Genomic DNA, 18,691 nt, shown 5'->3' on the forward strand with positions numbered 1-18,691 from the left:
TAAACACTAATTGTTAGTCCATTCCAAAACCGATTGGCAGATATCCTTTCGAGGTGTAGTTAAATAATACCTTTTGGCCAATGACGTGTTCTGGTAATTGCATTGGATGGTTATTTTTCTTGATGTCACTAGCCATTCCAGAGTTTCATTGTCAGTCATTGCCTCACAACCAATGGTAAGTTTGCATTGGCTGGACTCGCTGCTGCTCCTCGAGTCCCTCCTCGTGCTGTCCTCGCCGCGTGCACGCGCGTGGTACCCACGGTCGTGAGGAGGAGGAGGATGTTGCGCGCGAAGGGGAAATGGCTGCCGAAAACAAGCCGGAAGGTAAGAGCGATATAATGGGATTAATTTACCAGTATGACAACTATGTGATATACAAGATTATAAAGTCAGACAATGGTGACATACATGATAAGAGACGAGGAGTTTTTAAAAGAATCGCACTCTTATATTTCTTCCGAAATATATTTCTTCCGAAATACTAGGCAGCTAAACGTGGATACAACATTACCTAGCCAGCTAATATCTGCTAGCTTTCTACCCAGATATACCCGTCTACACATGATAAAAACAACGAGACAAAATAGCCAGCATGATCAACGAACCGAATTGAAGAATCCTATTTTATTCCAGATTCAGTTCAGTGAAGCAGCAAGCTAAGTAGTTTACAACCAAGCTAAGTTAATGACAACATGTCATTGCCATCGACCAACTTCTCTTCCATTTATCCAGTTTTGAAAATGTTGTTTTTATTACATAAATGCAAGCAAGCTATTACATAGGCTATTTGACATTGCACAGCTCTAAGTTAACATCCTATGTATCAAACGTTGGATTGTAGTTTAGTTTCTTTCAAATGCATTTCAGCCATCCAGTGACCATGTCTGGTTACAAAAATGCTTGCTTGCAAGTCCTGGACAATTTTTTAAATTTACTCGACCAGTCCACCCGTTTGTTGGTTGAGGCTCCTGTACTACTCTAATTTCAAGTGGGATTTTGACTGGTTTCGATATTACAGAGACCATCATCTTATATTATTGTTCAGTTAAAAGTGGTATTTTATAATAATTTCGATGTTTGATATAGCAATCAAATATATTTTAAAGCTAGGATGTTGTGCCATACACAGCTTTGGAATTGAATGCCACCAGATGTGTTTTTTTTAAGGAACAGTAAGATTCTAAAGAGCGTTTTTCTTATCTCTTAGCCAGAAAGTGTAGTTTATCTTTATTTTTAAGGCATGATCTTAAAATGATTTTTTGATGTTCTAGTCTATTGAATATTTAAAGCTCATTTGGGTTGAAATGTGCTTCTGGTCAGGATCCATATATTGATTTGAATATGTCATTTGAGTTAGAGGGTAATACTCCTGAGTATTTGGTTACAAGTCGAAATTATAGAGTCGAAACTACAGAGGACAAGTACATAGCACATTGTCGCTTTAAAGATCAGCACCTTAGCATGAGACAGGAATGCATGCACTACAATTGACACTGTTCATGGTTGTTTTTTGAAGTGAGAGTATGACTAAACTATATTAACCTGTATTAACTATATATATTTTTTCAAGCAATGTTTGTGATTAGTAGCCTAATTCTAGTAGAACTATTTGAAGAGTTTCATTCCAAAACGCTACATATCCATTTTTAGAAATGTTGGTAAATGAGTATTTATTGTTTAAAGAAGTTATGAAAGAGATTGATGTGTTTTTTCACCATCTAATGATGGCATGGTGTTGTTCAATGACAGACATGTATTTGGTTTAAATCTATCACTTGATGGTTTCATTTCAGAGAGACAAATAATCATGTTTTACTGCAAAACGCTATATATCTATCTCCCTTTACTCTCAGAGAAATGACTAGTAGTGATACGTTTTGTGACATGTCAAATGTGACAAGTAACTACATCTTTAATTAAGAACTGTACAAATTATACATTTGTGACATCAATATATACGGTGCCTTCGAAAAGTATTCAGACCATTTGACTTTTTCCACATTTTGTTACGTTACAGACTTATTCTGAAATGTATTAAATAAAACAATTTCCTCAGAAATCTACACACAACACCCCATAATGACAAAGCAAAAACTGGTTGTTAGAAATGTTTGCAAATGTATAAAAAAAAAAAATACAGAAATACCTTATATACATAAGTATTCAGACCCTTTGCTCTGTGACTCAAAGTTGAGCTCTGTTGCATCCTGTTTCCATTGATCATCTTTGAAATGTTTCTACAACTTGATTGCAGTCCACCTGTGGTAAATTCAATTGATTGGACATGATTTGGAAAGGCATACCCCTGTCTATATAAGGTCCCACAGTTGACAGTGCATGTCAGATGGTCACTCTGACAGAGCTCTAGTTCCTCTGTGGAGAGGGGAGAACCTTCCAGAATGACAACCATCTCTGCAGCACTCCACCAATCAGGCCTTTATGGTAGAGTGGCCAGATGGTAAACGGCACATGACAGCCCGCTTGGAGTTTGACAAAAGACACCTAAAGGACTCTCAGACCATGAGAAACAAGATTTTCTGGTCTGATTAAACCAAGATTGAACTCTTTGGCCTGAATGCAAAGCGTCAAGTCTGGAGGAAACCTGGCACCATCCCTACGATGAAGCATGGTGGTGGCAGCATCATGCTGTGGGGATATTTTTCAGCGAAAGGGACTGGGAGACTACTCAGGACCGAGGGAAAGATGAACGTAGCAAAGTACAGAGAGATCCTTGATGAAAACCACTCAGGACCTCACACTGGGGCGAAGGTTGACCTTCCAACAGGACGACGACCCTAAGCACACAGCCAAGACAATGATGGAGTGGCTTCGGGACAAGTCTCTGAATGTCCTTGAGTGGCCCAGCCAGAGCCTGGACTTGAACCCGATTGAACATCTCTGGAGAGACCTGAAAATAGCTGTGCAGCAACGCTCCCTATCCATCCTGACAGAGCTTGAGAGCATCTGCAGAGAAGAATTGGAGAAACTCCCCAAATACAGGTGTGCCAAGCTTGTAGAGTCATACCCAAAAAGACTCGAGGCTGTAATCTCTGCCAAAGGTGCTTCAACAAAGTACTGAGTAAAGGGTCTGAATACTTACGTAAATGTGCTATTTTTATTTTTTATAAATTCGCAAACATTTATAAAAACCTGTTTTTGCTTTGTCATTATGGGGTATTGTGTGTTGATTGATGAGGGGAAAAAACAATTTAATACATTTTAGAATAAGGCTGTAACGTAACAAAATGTGGAAAAAGTCAAGGGGTCTGAATACTTTCCGAAGGTACTGTGTATATATATATATAACACAAATGTTTAAAAAATGAATCAATATGGTAATATGAGATATTTTGAAATTTTAGTCATTTAGCAGATGCCCTTATCCAGAGCAACTTACAGTTAGTACAACCACAAATCACAGCCAAATATACATTCCAGCGAAACAATGGATATATATCATTTTGCAACATAACCCGTTTTAATATACATCTAACAAAAATTTGAGACATAATTTTTTTACACACAAATGAAGGTACCCATAAGCAATCATTTCTGATGAAAAAACATAAATGTGAAAAATATGTGGATGTAGCATTTTGGAATGAAACTCTTCATTTGTAGGCTGCTGTATCACTAATAACATGTGAAAATACAATCTAATGGACAGCCTATTTAGTCATATACAATATAGACTTACAGTACACGCATTTGAACTTCTGAATTTGCACAGTTTTCATTAATATTAGTTGTTGTTCTGCGTCGATTTCTTACCATGCAATCAAGCTTGCTTGCGTTTAGTCTATGATGCTCTTCAAATTGTTTACAATACATGGAGTTGTATTGTTCATGTGTAACCAGTGGGTGGCGACAAAGAGCGATCTCATATTTTCAAATGGTTGTCAATCACTGGAATACATAGATAGAGTGCCTAAAACAGACGTACAATAATTCGACGTCCCATATGGACACACCACTGCAGAGGTAACTGTTGACGTCAAGAACATGAGGGGAGGGTTTTAAGTCAGGCTGGTCTTTGTAGCATTATTAGCGAAGAAAAGAGTTGATGTCCTTTACTTCCTATTTGTGTGTGTAGTATGAGTGTCACAGCTTGAGCCTCTTCCAACGTAAAAATAACATATTTGAAACACATTTATGATCTAGGTTATACAATAAACATAACGCTGGTGGTGAATGTGTTCCCAGACTCTAGTGACCACAGTAACAAAGATCAGAGAGCCGAGCCTGTGATCTGATAGTGTCAACTTCTCAACAAAGCTCCACAGGGGGGTGGTATGGAGCTGTGGAAAGGATGACCATGCCAGGACATAGTTTACGTTGATAGTTTAGTAGTAGGTCTAATGTATATGACGGAATTAAAAAGGGAGAACACATTTCTCCGTAATAGTAAGGGCTTACTACTTCACAGTGGCATTTAGACCTAATGCATTACATTCACACACACAAGATGAATGTAACGTACAGACGGCTACCTCTGTTCATTTCTTTGCCACTCCATCACCAGGAGCTTTATCTGAAACCCTGACTTGAAACTCCCATTGCTGAGCAGGTTGAGGTATTTTCGGTGTTCCTGTGAGGTTGGTCAGTGGAGGAGGAGGAGGGGGAGGCTGGAGGAGGAGAGAGAGAGTGCTTCATACCTCTACATAAACACAATGTCCTCTCAGGCAATCTGGAGCCTGGGAGGTTTTACATAGAATACTAGGGCACTCTTTATTTCTCCATCCAACATTCATTTAATATCAGTTATCCAATGATGTTACTCGGAAAGGGAGAATATGGAATATAGTAGATTAGGCTAGGCCAAGATAGGCTACTTCAAAAAAAGATCCTATTATTTCAGCAGTCCTGCTACTGGACTACACTCTCCTCTCGAGCCATAGGAAGTACAAGCCAGCCTCTCCCTTAACCTTTTGTCCTTGAAGCACCTGGACTATGGCGGGGGGATGGGGCTATAGGCTATAGTTGTGATGTTTGGCAGGTCTCCTGAAGGCACACATCCTGTGCTATTCCCAGGGGGACATGAGCCAGTCTCTCTCAGTGGTCTTCTGTGTACAGAGGAACACCATGACTTAGGATCCTTCTTACCCATCTAACAGATTGCTAGACCCTGGAGAATAGAGCTTTCCCTAACTCTCCCCAAAGAACAGTGGGTCTTGGACTACTTGTCACGGAGGGCACATGTGTCTTTTGAATGAAGATAATTTCAGTCAAGCGACAAATCTTACCTCCTCATATTAGTCTTTAGAGGAAACTTCTGATACGTTTGAATCCTTCAGGACTTGACAGTGATAGCCATGTAGATGTAATGGGACATAGGCCAGGCCAGATACATTTCTTCTCCTATACATGCAAAACTTAGGCTACCCTCCATGATCTGTAGACAGAATGCCATTTCTCTATTTCTCTCCTCTGTAGCCAATATCTCTAAAATAGTTATTAGTGCAATTGAACGTGGTTATAACATGTTCACACTGAAAGGTGAACATATCCTTGTATGTCAAAACCTGAACGCAGTCAATACATGTGAAACAGTACTATAGCCCTGTGAGTAAAAGACAAGAGAATACCCTTTAAAAACATCAATGCTTTACAAAACAAATGTAGTGTAGGCCTATTTATAATTGATGTCTGAGTTAGAAAGTTCACAGGCTGCAACAATAGAATAAAGCATCAGGAAATCCCACAGTCATTAACTTCAGTCAGTGCTGGCTGTAACCTAGTGTTTACATCGTCAAACAAGTGACCTTCTCCTCCTGATTTCAGACAGACCAGTGTGGAATCAACCTAGAATCAGGCTGGAGATTTTCCCTTTTCCTGCCTCTTAATTTAATTAGTGAGGCGTGGATGGATGGTAGTCTGCTCCTTCCGTGCTACAGACTCTGGCTGACTGTCTGCTGAGACCTGGTATCATTCCTGTCTGTCTCTAACAAGCCTTTACAAGCTGCCTCACAAGGCCCTCTCTGATTGATCACATTGATTCATCCAGCTTACTACTGATATGATCTGGACCAATATCGACCTGAATCAAACCCAGCCTACAATGAGCCTGATTGCTGGCCTCTTCACTTGCCATTCATTAGGGAGCATTCCCAGAATATAAAACATTTAACTGTTTGTTCTCACCAAGAGATGCATCGTTCAGCAACATAGAAAAACAAATCCTAAATAGAATAGATAAACAAGCATGTATACCTAAGCCTACGAGCAAGCTGAATGTCTGGCACTGCAGAAGAACCAATCAATTAGGCTGGATTTTCTGATACGCTTATTTTGTTCTCAACTGCTAATTTAGATCTCTGGTTTATTCTACATATTTGCCTTTTAAACCATGATACAATTATTTATTTTTTGTTTGATGTTTTAAATAAGATGTCTGTATTGAATGCTAGGCTGTGGCCTGTCAGAACAGTTTGAAAAGAGGATCTCTAAGATCAATAAGATGTAAAATAAAGTATGCCAGAATCCGTGACTGTAGAAGTGTCAGCCTTGAACTCTCAACAGAACAGTGAACTAGGCATACTCACGGAACAGTTACTGAGAATCTGTATACTTCCCCCACTTATAATGTTTTTTTGTTCTAACTGTCTGAAAGCTTCAACTGTGCACCATATATCAATACAATCCCTTCACTTGTCAGTAGAGATGCCTCATAATGGAAGTATTATGGGGTGTATAAACTTTCTTATTGGAGCTTAGGTTCACCAGTTGCTCTTTGTCAATAGCTTGAATAGGCTATAGGCTACTGTATATCTGTGGATGACTATTTTGCATTATACTTCAGCAGCGATGCCCTAGCACCTGTCCTTTTTGCGTTTTTTGGGGGGAGGGTAAAAATATGTCATGTAACTGTTGATTCACCAGCCAAGGGTCTAGGTTAAGCCAAGGTCAGGGTTAAGCCAAGGGTCTAGGTTAAGCCAAGGGTCTAGGTTAAGCCAAGGGTCTAGGTTAAGCCAAGGGTCTAGGTTAAGCCAAGGTCAGGGTTAAGCCAAGGGTCTAGGTTAAGCCAAGGGTCTAGGTTAAGCCAAGGGTCTAGGTTAAGCCAAGGGTCTAGGTTAAGCCACGGGTCTAGGTTAAGCCATCGGTCTAGGTTAAGCCACGGGTCTAGGTTAAGCCATCGGTCTAGGTTAAGCCAAGGGTCTAGGTTAAGCCATCGGTCTAGGTTAAGCCACGGGTCTAGGTTAAGCCAAGGGTCTAGGTTAAGCCAAGGGTCTAGGTTAAGCCACGGGTCTAGGTTAAGCCATCGGTCTAGGTTAAGCCACGGGTCTAGGTTAAGCCACGAGTCTAGGTTAAGCCAAGGGTCTAGGTTAAGCCAAGGGTCTAGGTTAAGCCAAGGGTCTAGGTTAAGCCACGGGTCTAGGTTAAGCCATCGGTCTAGGTTAAGCCACGGGTCTAGGTTAAGCCACGGGTCTAGGTTAAGCCAAGGGTCTAGGTTAAGCCAAGGGTCTAGGTTAAGCCATCGGTCTAGGTTAAGCCATCGGTCTAGGTTAAGCCACGGGTCTAGGTTAAGCCACCGGTCTAGGTTAAGCCATCGGTCTAGGTTAAGCCACGGGTCTAGGTTAAGCCACGGGTCTAGGTTAAGCCATCGGTCTAGGTTAAGCCACGGGTCTAGGTTAAGCCATCGGTCTAGGTTAAGCCAAGGTCAGGGTTAGGAATAGCAATAGAACTCAGCTAGCCAGCCTCTGTTGTGTGTTTACCACCTCTGTCTGTTGAACAGCTCATGCCTCATTCCTTTATTGTGGGATTTGTTTCTAATGTGTTGTTTGCACTTAACCATCCTTACTGTCCAGCGTCTGTCTGTCAATGTGTTTGCATGAGGGGAAACAGGGCTGTACGGGGCTATTGTAAGCAGCTGAGAGAATGCCCTACTTCTTTTCCTCGATTTTCTCTACTCTCTTTTTGCCTCCTGAAGGACTGAAGAAAATTCGTAATCCGGATCGAATGTACAGATCAGCTGTGTGTTATGCCGGCCATGCTCCTCCTAAGAATATCAGTGATGACACAGAGATGAACAGTAAGAGAGTGTTATTAATACTGCATCCCCCCGTGGCACTGTGCTCTTCTCCAAGAGCCCACTATAGTTGGTCAATCTATTATTCATTCATTGAGTCATTTATTTACCTCTTGATTTTCACCCCCCCCCCCCCCTTCCTCTCCTCTCCACTTCCTCCTTTCCTCCTCTGGGTGTTCCTCCTGGACCAGAGAGGAGCTCGCTGCTCTGTTGATGGAAGTGTCTGCTGTCAACAGTAGAAGTGTTGTCGTTAACTAAGAGTGATTGATTCAGGTTGAGATCAGGAGCAGGAGAGAGAAGGAAGTCTGCTAGGACACCTACTGTATGTTTCTGAGTGTAAAACTCTCCTATCCATTCATCTGAATGAGGATTCCTCCATTCATCTGAGTGACGAATGCACTGGGATGAGATTAGGTCTGAGAATGAGAAATGCACAGGGAGAAGGCTGCTCTGCTCTGTGTTTTTATTGCCCTGATAAGTTGTATCATTTCTGTTTTAACATTTAGCCTAATCAAGAGGAGGCTTCTTTGAATTCACAACATTCTGTTACTGAAAGATTGCCATGCACGCTTTAGCACCATACAGCAGTTTGTGTCTCTGTGAAAGTGACTACTTTCTTCATGCTTAATGAACACTGCAGCTTCCTCTACAGTTCCTCCACTGCCAAAGGCTCTGTTGATCTAGGTAATTAAGTGTGTTCATGTTTGGAGTAATGTTTTGAAAAGAGAGTCTTCATCGTTACGCTGATGTCCTTAATATTGCTTTAGCTGCTTTAAAGCTCAGTGTTTTGACTCAACACACATTGAGATGTAGATTTAAAGGAAGCAGAAGAGTTGGATTGTGTTGTAGTCTGTGATTCTTAATGATTGTGATTCGGGTCATTGTTGATTGACTAACACATCACCCCTCTTGTGTAGCCTGGCGGTTAAGAGTGCTGGGCCAGTAACTGAAAGGTTGCTGGTTTGACTCCCTGAGCCGTCTAGGGGAAAAACCTGTTGATGTGCACTTGAGCAAGGCACTTAACCCTAATTGTTCCTGTGAGTCGCTCAGGATAAGAGTGTCTGCTAAATGACTCAAATGTAAAAACAATCTGACTAGTCGGTCTTCTTGTGTGTTTTCTCTAGTCTAGCTCTCCCTTCATGCTGGTGCTTTTTATTATGGCATCCTATTCCCATGTTAGACGGCCTAGTTAATGTGCTCTCTCTGCCTGGCTGGCTGGCTGCCTGCCTGGCTGGCTGGAGGTTTCTGTACCACCAGGACACTGTAACGCTCCTATAAGCAGCCCAAGCCCAGAGCCCAGGCCCAGAGCCCAGGCCCAGAGCCCAGGCCCAGGCCCAGGCAGGTAAACCAGTGATCTGAGTAATTGTGGGAGTAGGTCTGATAAGGATAAAGGGCGGTAGCGTGGCTGCGTCCTTCACTGGCTGACTGTGTGTGTACCGTGTGTACGCACCACAAGCCCTTACCTCTGCTCTCCTTGAGATGGGATGTTCATGGATGTGTGAGCATGGTGAGGGTTGGAGCACACAAAGTTTGAAAAGCAACCTTTTCAGTTTGTTGCAGGCAGTTAACCGTCCAAGTGCACGTTTGTTGAACTTCCCATTGAATATTTTTTGCAGCTCTTTGACCTAGCCCAGCTTAGCCTCCACACTTATGAATCTATACATTAAGCAACACCGTAGTACTCAAGTCTTACTAGAGTGAGTAGCCAGGTTGCTTATTTTTTACTCTAAGTAGACTAACACTGTTATATAAATAATATAGACTAATTACGATAATTGGTTGCCCAAAAAGCTCCCCCTCTTTCCCCCCATCAAGAGTCACCAGACCGTACGAAAGTTGCCCTTATTATTACTGCCAGGGAAACGTGACGCAGCTACTTTAATTTGCTTTCTGTAGTAGTAAACCCCAGGCTCAAGTTTCCCCCCTAGCAGTGGCCTAATCAAGCATTGTGTTGACTTTTCAGAAGTGTGGGGAATACTTTGCCTCTCTGATCATTAATATTTGAAAAGATTGTGCTAATCAAGTAGAGGTCCAGTGCAATCAAAGCCTTGTTAAGCCAGATGCAAAAATCAGTGAGATGTTAAATATTTTTTGAGTTTGGGTAGAGGTCTGGATATTGGCATCATATTATAAAGTTGAACTGAGTGAAGAAGAGGTCCATTTAGCAATATAACATCATGTTTTTTATAGGCTACTTCCTGTGAATAGTCTAGTTATGACCCATGCAGCATGGCAGTCAAGATGGACATTTAAAATGACCTTTTTGATGCCAATCATATGCTGAGTGTCATGATTAGCTCATTCTGGAGGGGGAACTCAAGTGCGTTATTTGTCATCAGAAATTGTTTGTTTAATGGCAACAACACATAACACAGGTTAACCCCTTCTACCTTCCCCTCCCCTCCTCCCTCCTCCCATATGTCTCACAACAGCTCACCCAGATTGATTGCTTTTGATTGACAGCATGTTAGTAACCGGCCACCGCATCTTGGCTGACAAATGCCTTCTTGCTCCGGTTTTGATTCAATCACAGTGTTTTTATTTCTATCCTAATAAGTGTTTTTAGTGTGGCGCCAGCTGCTGAGGAGGGGACAGTGTTTGTGGACGGACAGACAGTGGGCCTTTAGTGCACCTTGAGGATTAGGGGTGTTTTGCTCCACATGATTGAAGTTCTTGAGGGATGTGTCTCTGTCTGCGCAGAGATGGTAGTCTGGGTTAGAAAAGTGTTGAGTCCACTTTGTCACGCTATTCACTGATGTGATCCCTCTGTCTGGTTCTGTAATTCATATGGATCGGTTAACAATGACCCTGTAAATATACCAGACACTCTAATTGTATAGCCAACTATTCTGTTGGTTGTGTGTGTGATGTCTTTACTGTGTCATTTGTTTCAGATGCTTGAATGGGCCCTGATGTAGTACTGAGTGCAGAATAATGCATGGTAGAATTGCATGTTATAGAACAATTGTTGCATGGCTGTGTGCTTGATTTCCTTTCGTGCATGGCTGCTTAATGCCTTAAATATTGTCATTTACTGTTGTTTAACATTTTCTTTGTTTCTCTGATTGGAGTTATTTTTCTGTTATAAATATGTAGAGGACTGTGTATACATGTTTGTGGTAAAGTGTTGTTCACCTGTCACTAAAGACAGAGGCTTCCTAGACTAGGCCAACATTGCAAAGTGAATACTGGCCTGTTGCGGAGTGTTTTGCATTTCAGTCTAGTTCTTTAGAAATAAGGCCTAAAAGTGTTGAACCTATGTAGATCTTCATGAGTGTTTTACTACATAGCCTAGACACTATGCGCAGCCAACAATGGTTTGCTGAATTAGCCAAGGTACCGTAACACTAGCTCACTATTTCCTAACAATATGAGCAGCACTGGGCACAGATGAAAAGGAAAAAGTGTCAGTCACGGAACGCACTGAGACAGAGACGGAGGAGAGAGGGGTTTGCATTGAGGGCCAGGGTATTGATTAAAGATTTGTTTTTGTCAGCCTTTCCAGACTTATGACCCACGCTCTGGTCTCCAGGGTGGAGACGGAGCAAGCTAGCATGACAGATACCCTTCAATTCCCCTACTGTTTGCTGCTTCACAGGCAGGATCAGTGATAATCCAAAGATCAGCACAGAGAAATATATTTTTGGGGTCCGTTTGACTGAGGGTGTTGTAACTGATGAACAGACATGCTTTACCCTCTCCAGTCCCTACTACCAAGGAATAGAAATAGCCTACAGTGTTGGTCAGTGGTACTCCTCAAAAACAGGCCTTGTAGCAGGCAGTAAACGTGGTTTTAAAGGCCTCTTCCTAGTGATGGGGAGAAAATAGATACAGTTGCATATCGCAATATTATTTTGGGCCCATATTGTATTGATATTGTACTTGTAAGGCCTAAAAATTATAATATTTTTAGCTATTGAACAGCATTGGCTAGCGCTAGTTGGCTGTACCTGCACCAAAACTCTCTTTTTTTTCATCCTATGGCTTGTTCTCCATCTTCTTTTTAAATAGTGAGCCAACATATTTTCAGCATATTTATTTCCCTGATGCTTTCTCATGGCTCTCTCTAGTCTCTCTGCAGCCGACATATAGTGAGCAATATGTTTGGAACATCAAATCGCAGCAAAATCGCAATATCGAATTGCAATACATATAAAGTCGTGAGAATCGTAATACATATTGTATCGTGAGGTCCCTGGCAATTCCCAGCCCTACCTCTTCCTGGCCTAAGCAGCTGATGAGATGGGTGGTAGGCATTTTCTCTTGGACAACTCCCTATAGAAACTTTCTCCCTTCCTTGGTCAACACCAGGGCAGTAATTGGCTGCCCCCCCAGCCCAGCCAAGCCTTGCTCAGCCCAACTCAGCACCTTCTGATTAACACGCTCTTGTTTCAGCATGTGTTGCACTTTAATGTTGTACAACCAATTGTTTGTTGTTCTTTCTTCAGCCAGAAGGGATAGGTAATAATAATCACACCGGCATAATATCTGACGAACATTGATCTGATTTGCAAAACAGGACCATTGTTTCTCATAATGATGCAGTTATGAAAGGTGGTGAAATCAAAAATTTTACATATTTTTACCCGATGGGTGTCTATTGAGGGCTACCCTATTTATGTAATTTTGCACACAATTAACTCAGTAGGCTTATTTGTTGGTACATGAGCATTCCTTAATCTGAGAGTATTAGCGACTAAAATCCTCAGTCATTACAGACTGGCAGGTATGTTGAAAGATAAGCGCCTTACTCATAATTTTGGCTTAGAAAGTCATCTGAGGGTCATCTTAGATCTTAGACACTTAGTTATATTTTCAGTTGTTGTTCCAACTTGTGAGTTCTGTTCGTTGTAAACTATGCATTCTGATAGATCTTACATCATAGCCTTGAAAATGTGTTGCCCATGTTGGCTATGAGGGACTTGATTAGGCCTATAGAAGTGATTAGGCCTATAGAAGTGATTAGGCCTATAGAAGTGATTAGGCCTATAGAAGTGATTAGGCCTATAGAAGTGATTAGGCCTATAGAAGTGATTAGGCCTATAGAAGTGCTGCCTACCCAATGGTGCTGCATTTTTTATTTGATTTGATATATTAGTGTCACGTTCCTGACCTGTTTTCTGTTGTTTTGTATGTGTGTGATGGTCAGGGCGTGAGTTTTGGGTGGGCATTCTATGTTGTGTGTTTCTATGTTGGTTTAGGGTTGCCTGGTATGGCTCTTAATTAGAGGCAGGTGTTTTGCGTTCCTCTAATTAAGAGTCATATTTAGGTAGGTTGTTTCACTGTGTTCGTTGTGGGTGGTTGTTACCTGTCTCTGTGTTTGTGTTCTGCACCAGATAGGTCTGTATCGGTTTTCACGGTTTGTTGTTTTTATTTGTTGTTTGTAGTGTTCACTTGTCGTCAAATTAAACATGTTGAACACTAACCGCGCTGCACTTTGGTCCTCTCCTTCACCCCTGGAAGAAAGCCGTTACAATTAGGATCCCCATTAGCCGATGCCAATGGCGACAGCTAGTCTTACTGGGGTCCAACACAGAACGAAAAATACATTACAGACTTTACAATTTACGTACATTAAAGACAAAAGACTTTACAATTAGTGTGTGTGTGCATCTATCAGTTACACATAATTTAACCTTTATTTAACTAAGCAACTCATTTAAGAACAAATTCTTATTTTACAATGACAGCCTACCCCAGACTAACCCTCCCCTAACCCAGACGACGCTGGGCTAATTGTGCACCGCCCTATGAGACTCCTGATCATGGCTGGTTGTGATACAGCCCAGGATCGAACCAGGGTCAGTAGTGACACCTCTAGCACTGAGATATAGTGCCTTAGACCGCTGGGCCACTCGGGAGCCTACATACACACAACAAGTAGGTCACATGGGGAAGAGGCGTTGTGTCGTGAGGTGTTGCTTTATTTGTTTTTTGAAACCAGGTTTGCGGTTCACTTGTGCTATATAAGATGGAAGGGAGTTCCATACACTCATGGCTCTGTATAATACTGTACGTTTCCTTGAATTTGTTCTGGACCTGGGGACTGTGAAAATACCCCTGGTGGTATGTATGGTGGGGTAAGTGTGTGACGCAGTCAGTCTCTCCTCAACTCTCAGCCAAGAGAGACTGGCATGCATAGTATAAATATTATCCCTCTAATTACAAAGAATAGCTAAATGTACCGCTATGTTCCCGGGCAGCTGCAGCTTAATTAGGGCTTTCTTTGCAGCAATTGACCATATGACTGGACAATAATCCAAATAAAATCAAACTAGAGCCTGCAGGACTTGCTTTGTGGAGTGTGGTGTCAAAAAAGCAGAGCATCTCTTTATTACAGACAGACCTCTCCCCATCTTTACAACCATTGAATCTATATATTTTGACCATGACAGTTTACAATCTAAGGTAACACCAGGTGATTTAGTCTCCTCAACTTGTTCCTCAACAGCCACACCATGCACTACCAGATTCGGCTGAGGTCTAGAACTGAGGGAATAATTTGTACCAAATACAAAGCTCTTAGTTTTAGAGATGTTTAGGACCAATTTATTACTGGCCACCCATTCCAAAACAGACTGCAACTCTTTGTTAAGGGTTTCAGTGACTTCATTAGCTGTGGTTGCTGATGTGTATATGGTTGATTCTTCAGCATACATGCCATGGACACACATGCTTTGTTTAAGGCCAGTGGCAGGTCATTGGTAAAAATAGAAAAGAGTAGAGGGCCTAGAGAACTGCCTTTTAGACTGTGCCTTTAAGAGATTATTATGTATTACCAGCACATTGATCACATTTAGTCATTTAGCAGACACTCTTATCCAGAGTGACTTACAGTTAGTGCATTCATCTTAAGATAGCTAGGTGAGACAACCACATATCCCAGTCGTAGTAAGTACGCTTTTCCTCTCCTAAAGAAGTTATCAGCTAAGTCAGTGCCAGTAGGAAAAGCCAGGTGCGTGTTGTTTCTTTTTTTAAGGGGAGGAGGGGAATAACACTGAGATGTTTTATTTAAGATAGTCTTTGAAAGTGATAGTTCAAACAGAGTTTTGCACACTAATAAAAGGTTTGTCAACTGTGCTGGTGAAATGAAGGGGAATCAACGTGTTGTAGATGTGATGGAGAGCCTGCTTCCACATGGGAATAGGTTGGATGCCAGACACGCAAAACAATCCTTTAGCGTGCAGGCTGTTATATCTAAATGCAAAGCCTTCATTTAGCTAGTCTGATTCATTTAATTAGAAGCACAGAAATCCCAGATTTCCCAGGATGTCCCTTTTCAGTGTTCAAATGGAGAGGAAGACCATTTCTATTGAGTATTTCATTATAACTGAATCTGATGAACATTTAGGCCTATATGATAAAAACTTAATTCCAGTGTTAGATTCCATTTATCCTTACAGTAGAGGAGACATTTAAAATGACAAGTTTTATAAAGTGGTAAGGCCTGTAAGACGGTTTTAAAAACAGTCACATCGTTTCAATTATTAATTGGGGGAAAAACAGTGCGTTATCGTGTATCGTATAGATATTACTGTTTACCCAGTTAGAGCCACCCTATTTTATTCATTTTATGATTTGATTTTCCTTTTCTGTATAAACATTCACAAATACAATTTGTCTCTGCTAACCTGTGTTTCAGCTGTAGATTAATCAGTGACTTTCAGAGTTTTGTCAAAGATTTGTGTTGTGTGTCTGGCATCCAACCTATTCCCATGTGGAAGCAGTATGAGGCTCTCTATCACATCTACATTATGTTGATTCCCTTCGTCTCACTGGCACAGTTGACAAACCTTTTATTTGTGTGCAAAACTCTGAACTATCACTTTCAAAGGAGCCCCTTCTCCTCCACCATAGCTGTAGAAAAGCCTGCTGGAGAAACTCTGAGGATCGCTGGAATAATGTGAACAAATTGACGATGTGGGCCTAATAAACGGGAGAAAAGATGCTTCAGTTTAGCATTTGAAACAAGTTCTGCGGTTCGTTGTCTGTTCTCCAAAGAGAGATACAGCCTATAGCCTAATAACAGAAGGTGAAAGTAAGAACGTGTTAGGTGGAGAACACCTTCCTAAGGTGCTTAAGTTAAGAGGTAGTCATATGAACTCTGACTGAACAAATCTGGTATACAGGGCTTAGACAGACAACCATTTAAAATCTGAAACGTAGATCCAATGTCTTAAACATTTTGGCCTTGAACTATAAGACCACTTGTAATTGGGAAATTGAAGGTGAATAAAGTTCCTATTCAGTTTAGAGCTGGGGTTCTCAAACATTTTTGGCCCACGACCCCATTTTGATATCTGAAAATTCTCGCGACTTCAACCATGTGAAAAAAATGATGTAATTAACAACCAATGTTAACTTTTTTACTTGGGGCTCTGGCAGTCAATTGACAAACAGTACTTCTGATAGTCTTCTCAACTCATCATCACATACTTTTAATGTGGGGCTATGACAGTCAATTGGAAATTAGTCTAACATAATGTATCTTATCTCACCACCACTAATGAGATGGGTGTGCTTGATGCATGTCGAGTCGGAGCTTCTCAAAGTCAGGGGGCGTGGCCGACAGCGCGCACCTCTTCTCTGCTGTCACATCCAACCTGGATAGATGTTTAGTTTTAATGCAGATGAGAGCACTGAATCCAGCTTCAAACAGATATGAGCTGGTGAAGGTTACCAGGAGTTTCATGGTGCTTTCAAGACAACAGGAAACTGAAAAATACGAGGTCAAATCATGACGTCAGTGATCTTCAGGTCGGATGACCCTTTCAAAGCCATTTTTCCCAGTCGGAGCTCGTTTTTTTCTTCCAAGCGTCGGAGGTGAGCAGTCATCACTCGTGTGATACTTACTGATGCTGTTTTCTGTTAGAAACATGCACAGCCTAGTGAAGGGGGCATGATTCGCTTTTGAAAGACTCTCTCCAGTAAGAATTCTTTCCACTGAATACACTGATTTGGTCACGCATCTGTAGAATGTTTTTGTATTTCCCCTGCATGCTTGCGTTCAGTTCATTCAGTTTCCCAAATATGTCTGTTACACAGGTAAGGAGACACATTTTATTTTCATTACACAGAAAGTCAACCAAGTCTGTTTTTTTTTACATCCATTTTGAATGACAACAGTGTGTCATTGTGACAATTTGTAAAAATCTTTCCAGCATTCCCCCTCGATAACCACCGAGCCTCGGTGTGAAATATAACATTGTCATGCTCTGATATCATATCTCCATGTAGTTTTGCAAACAGGTGGCGAGTTTACAATTTAAGTTACCTCCTGCAGTATATCACCGAGTTCTGTGCATAAAATAATAAACCCGGGTAGATTTTTTATTGATGTTATCAACGGCTACTCTCCTTTTTGTTCACCTGGAAATTCCTATTACACCACTCAGAGAGCTTTTTGAGACATCCGAATCATTTTATGACCAGGTTTTAAGGAAGTTTCATCAATGGCTTGATGTTGAATTCAGTAGTGCAGTACATATTCTTGATTTCTAAAATGAAATTGTAGTGACATTGAATACAATAATGATTGAGTCTCTCCCCTCGATGATGTCATCTAAGGGTATGTCATAGGTTAGCATTGATCATTGGCAGAGCCCCATGGTGGGATAGGCTGGCTGGCGAGTGGGCCTGCTGCTGCTCTGCTGAGGATTGATTTCAAGAGCAGGCAGTCGGAGAACTCTGCTCTGTGTGTACTATAGAGAGGGAGGTGAGAGATGGCTTCCTCTGGACACAACTGGTTCAATCTGAGTCTGGTCTGGTCTGCCTTTAAGCATCACCTTTAATGTTTGAGCCAGGACTCAGTGGACTGTGGACTCATGGCTTCTCATTAGAAAACAAACAACAGATAAACATTCCGCAGGCAGAGTGTGTGACACATGCTGAAAGCCAATCCACAGTTAGAAAAAACGTAGAAAATGCAATTAGTCCAACAATAGCTAATTGGTCAAGTCTTAAAAAGAAAAAGAAAACATTTCATGATAAGGTGATAGTTGTTTGTTTTTTCCCCTTTTCATTATGTGCTTCTCTTTTTGTTTTGTGTGATTCTTTCCTTATTACCTATTTAGTTGTTTCCCTAATTTGCCCATGTCCCGTTTTCCCTCTCATTTCCCTGCCTGATACATCTCAGATCATTCAGCTCCATCCTGTTTGCCTCTGATGACAACAATAACACCACTTTGGTGGAACCTACGAGCAGATGCTGTACGGGTTTGGTAATTGGGCGAAACGAATGATTACAGATACCTGTTCAGCTCATATAAAAAGAGTTTACACACACAGAATTTCCAGGTACAGTTGGATGCAGCAAACGACTACAGATCTACAAATCCATCTCTACTACCTGCTCCCTGTGGGAGCAACACTAAACATGGCTCTGATGTTTCTCTCCCTCCCTGATCAGGTGGCTGGAACAGCAGTTTGTTTGTACCATCTGAATGAAGAATGGGATTGTACAAGCTAGGGTCTATTCGGCCTAGGCTATAAATTCTGTTCCCTTTCAATAGGTCTCTTGACATAGGCCTAGTACACGACTGGAATGGAGGTTCTGTACTTAAAATCAAAGTATTTGCCATGGGCTCTCTGTGCATGGCCTCACCAGCATTGCTGGAAACTATGGATTTTTTTCAGCAGATGTGCCTTGATGTGTCACCAGTGACT

At 41.4% G+C, this 18,691-nt stretch overlaps 1 protein-coding gene across 9 annotated transcripts in view; it reads left to right on the forward strand.

The window, feature by feature from the left end:
- The first annotated feature begins 219 nt into the window (after positions 1 to 219).
- LOC139557477 (calmodulin-binding transcription activator 1-like) overlaps positions 220 to 18,691 on the forward strand; it is a 574,167-nt gene continuing 555,695 nt past the window's right edge. For 8 of the 9 annotated variants that reach the window (XM_071372343.1, XM_071372334.1, XM_071372335.1 and 5 more), the window contains exons 1-2: positions 220 to 324; positions 7,928 to 8,029. In XM_071372343.1, the coding sequence (XP_071228444.1) occupies positions 300 to 324; positions 7,928 to 8,029 (127 nt within the window). In that variant the 5' untranslated portion in view covers positions 220 to 299. The remainder of the gene's footprint in view (positions 325 to 7,927; positions 8,030 to 18,691) is intronic. The other variant, XM_071372338.1, reaches the window with a different exon arrangement.

The sequence above is a fragment of the Salvelinus alpinus genome, chromosome 28 (genome assembly GCF_045679555.1).
Source record: "Salvelinus alpinus chromosome 28, SLU_Salpinus.1, whole genome shotgun sequence".
NCBI classification, from domain to species: domain Eukaryota; kingdom Metazoa; phylum Chordata; class Actinopteri; order Salmoniformes; family Salmonidae; genus Salvelinus; species Salvelinus alpinus.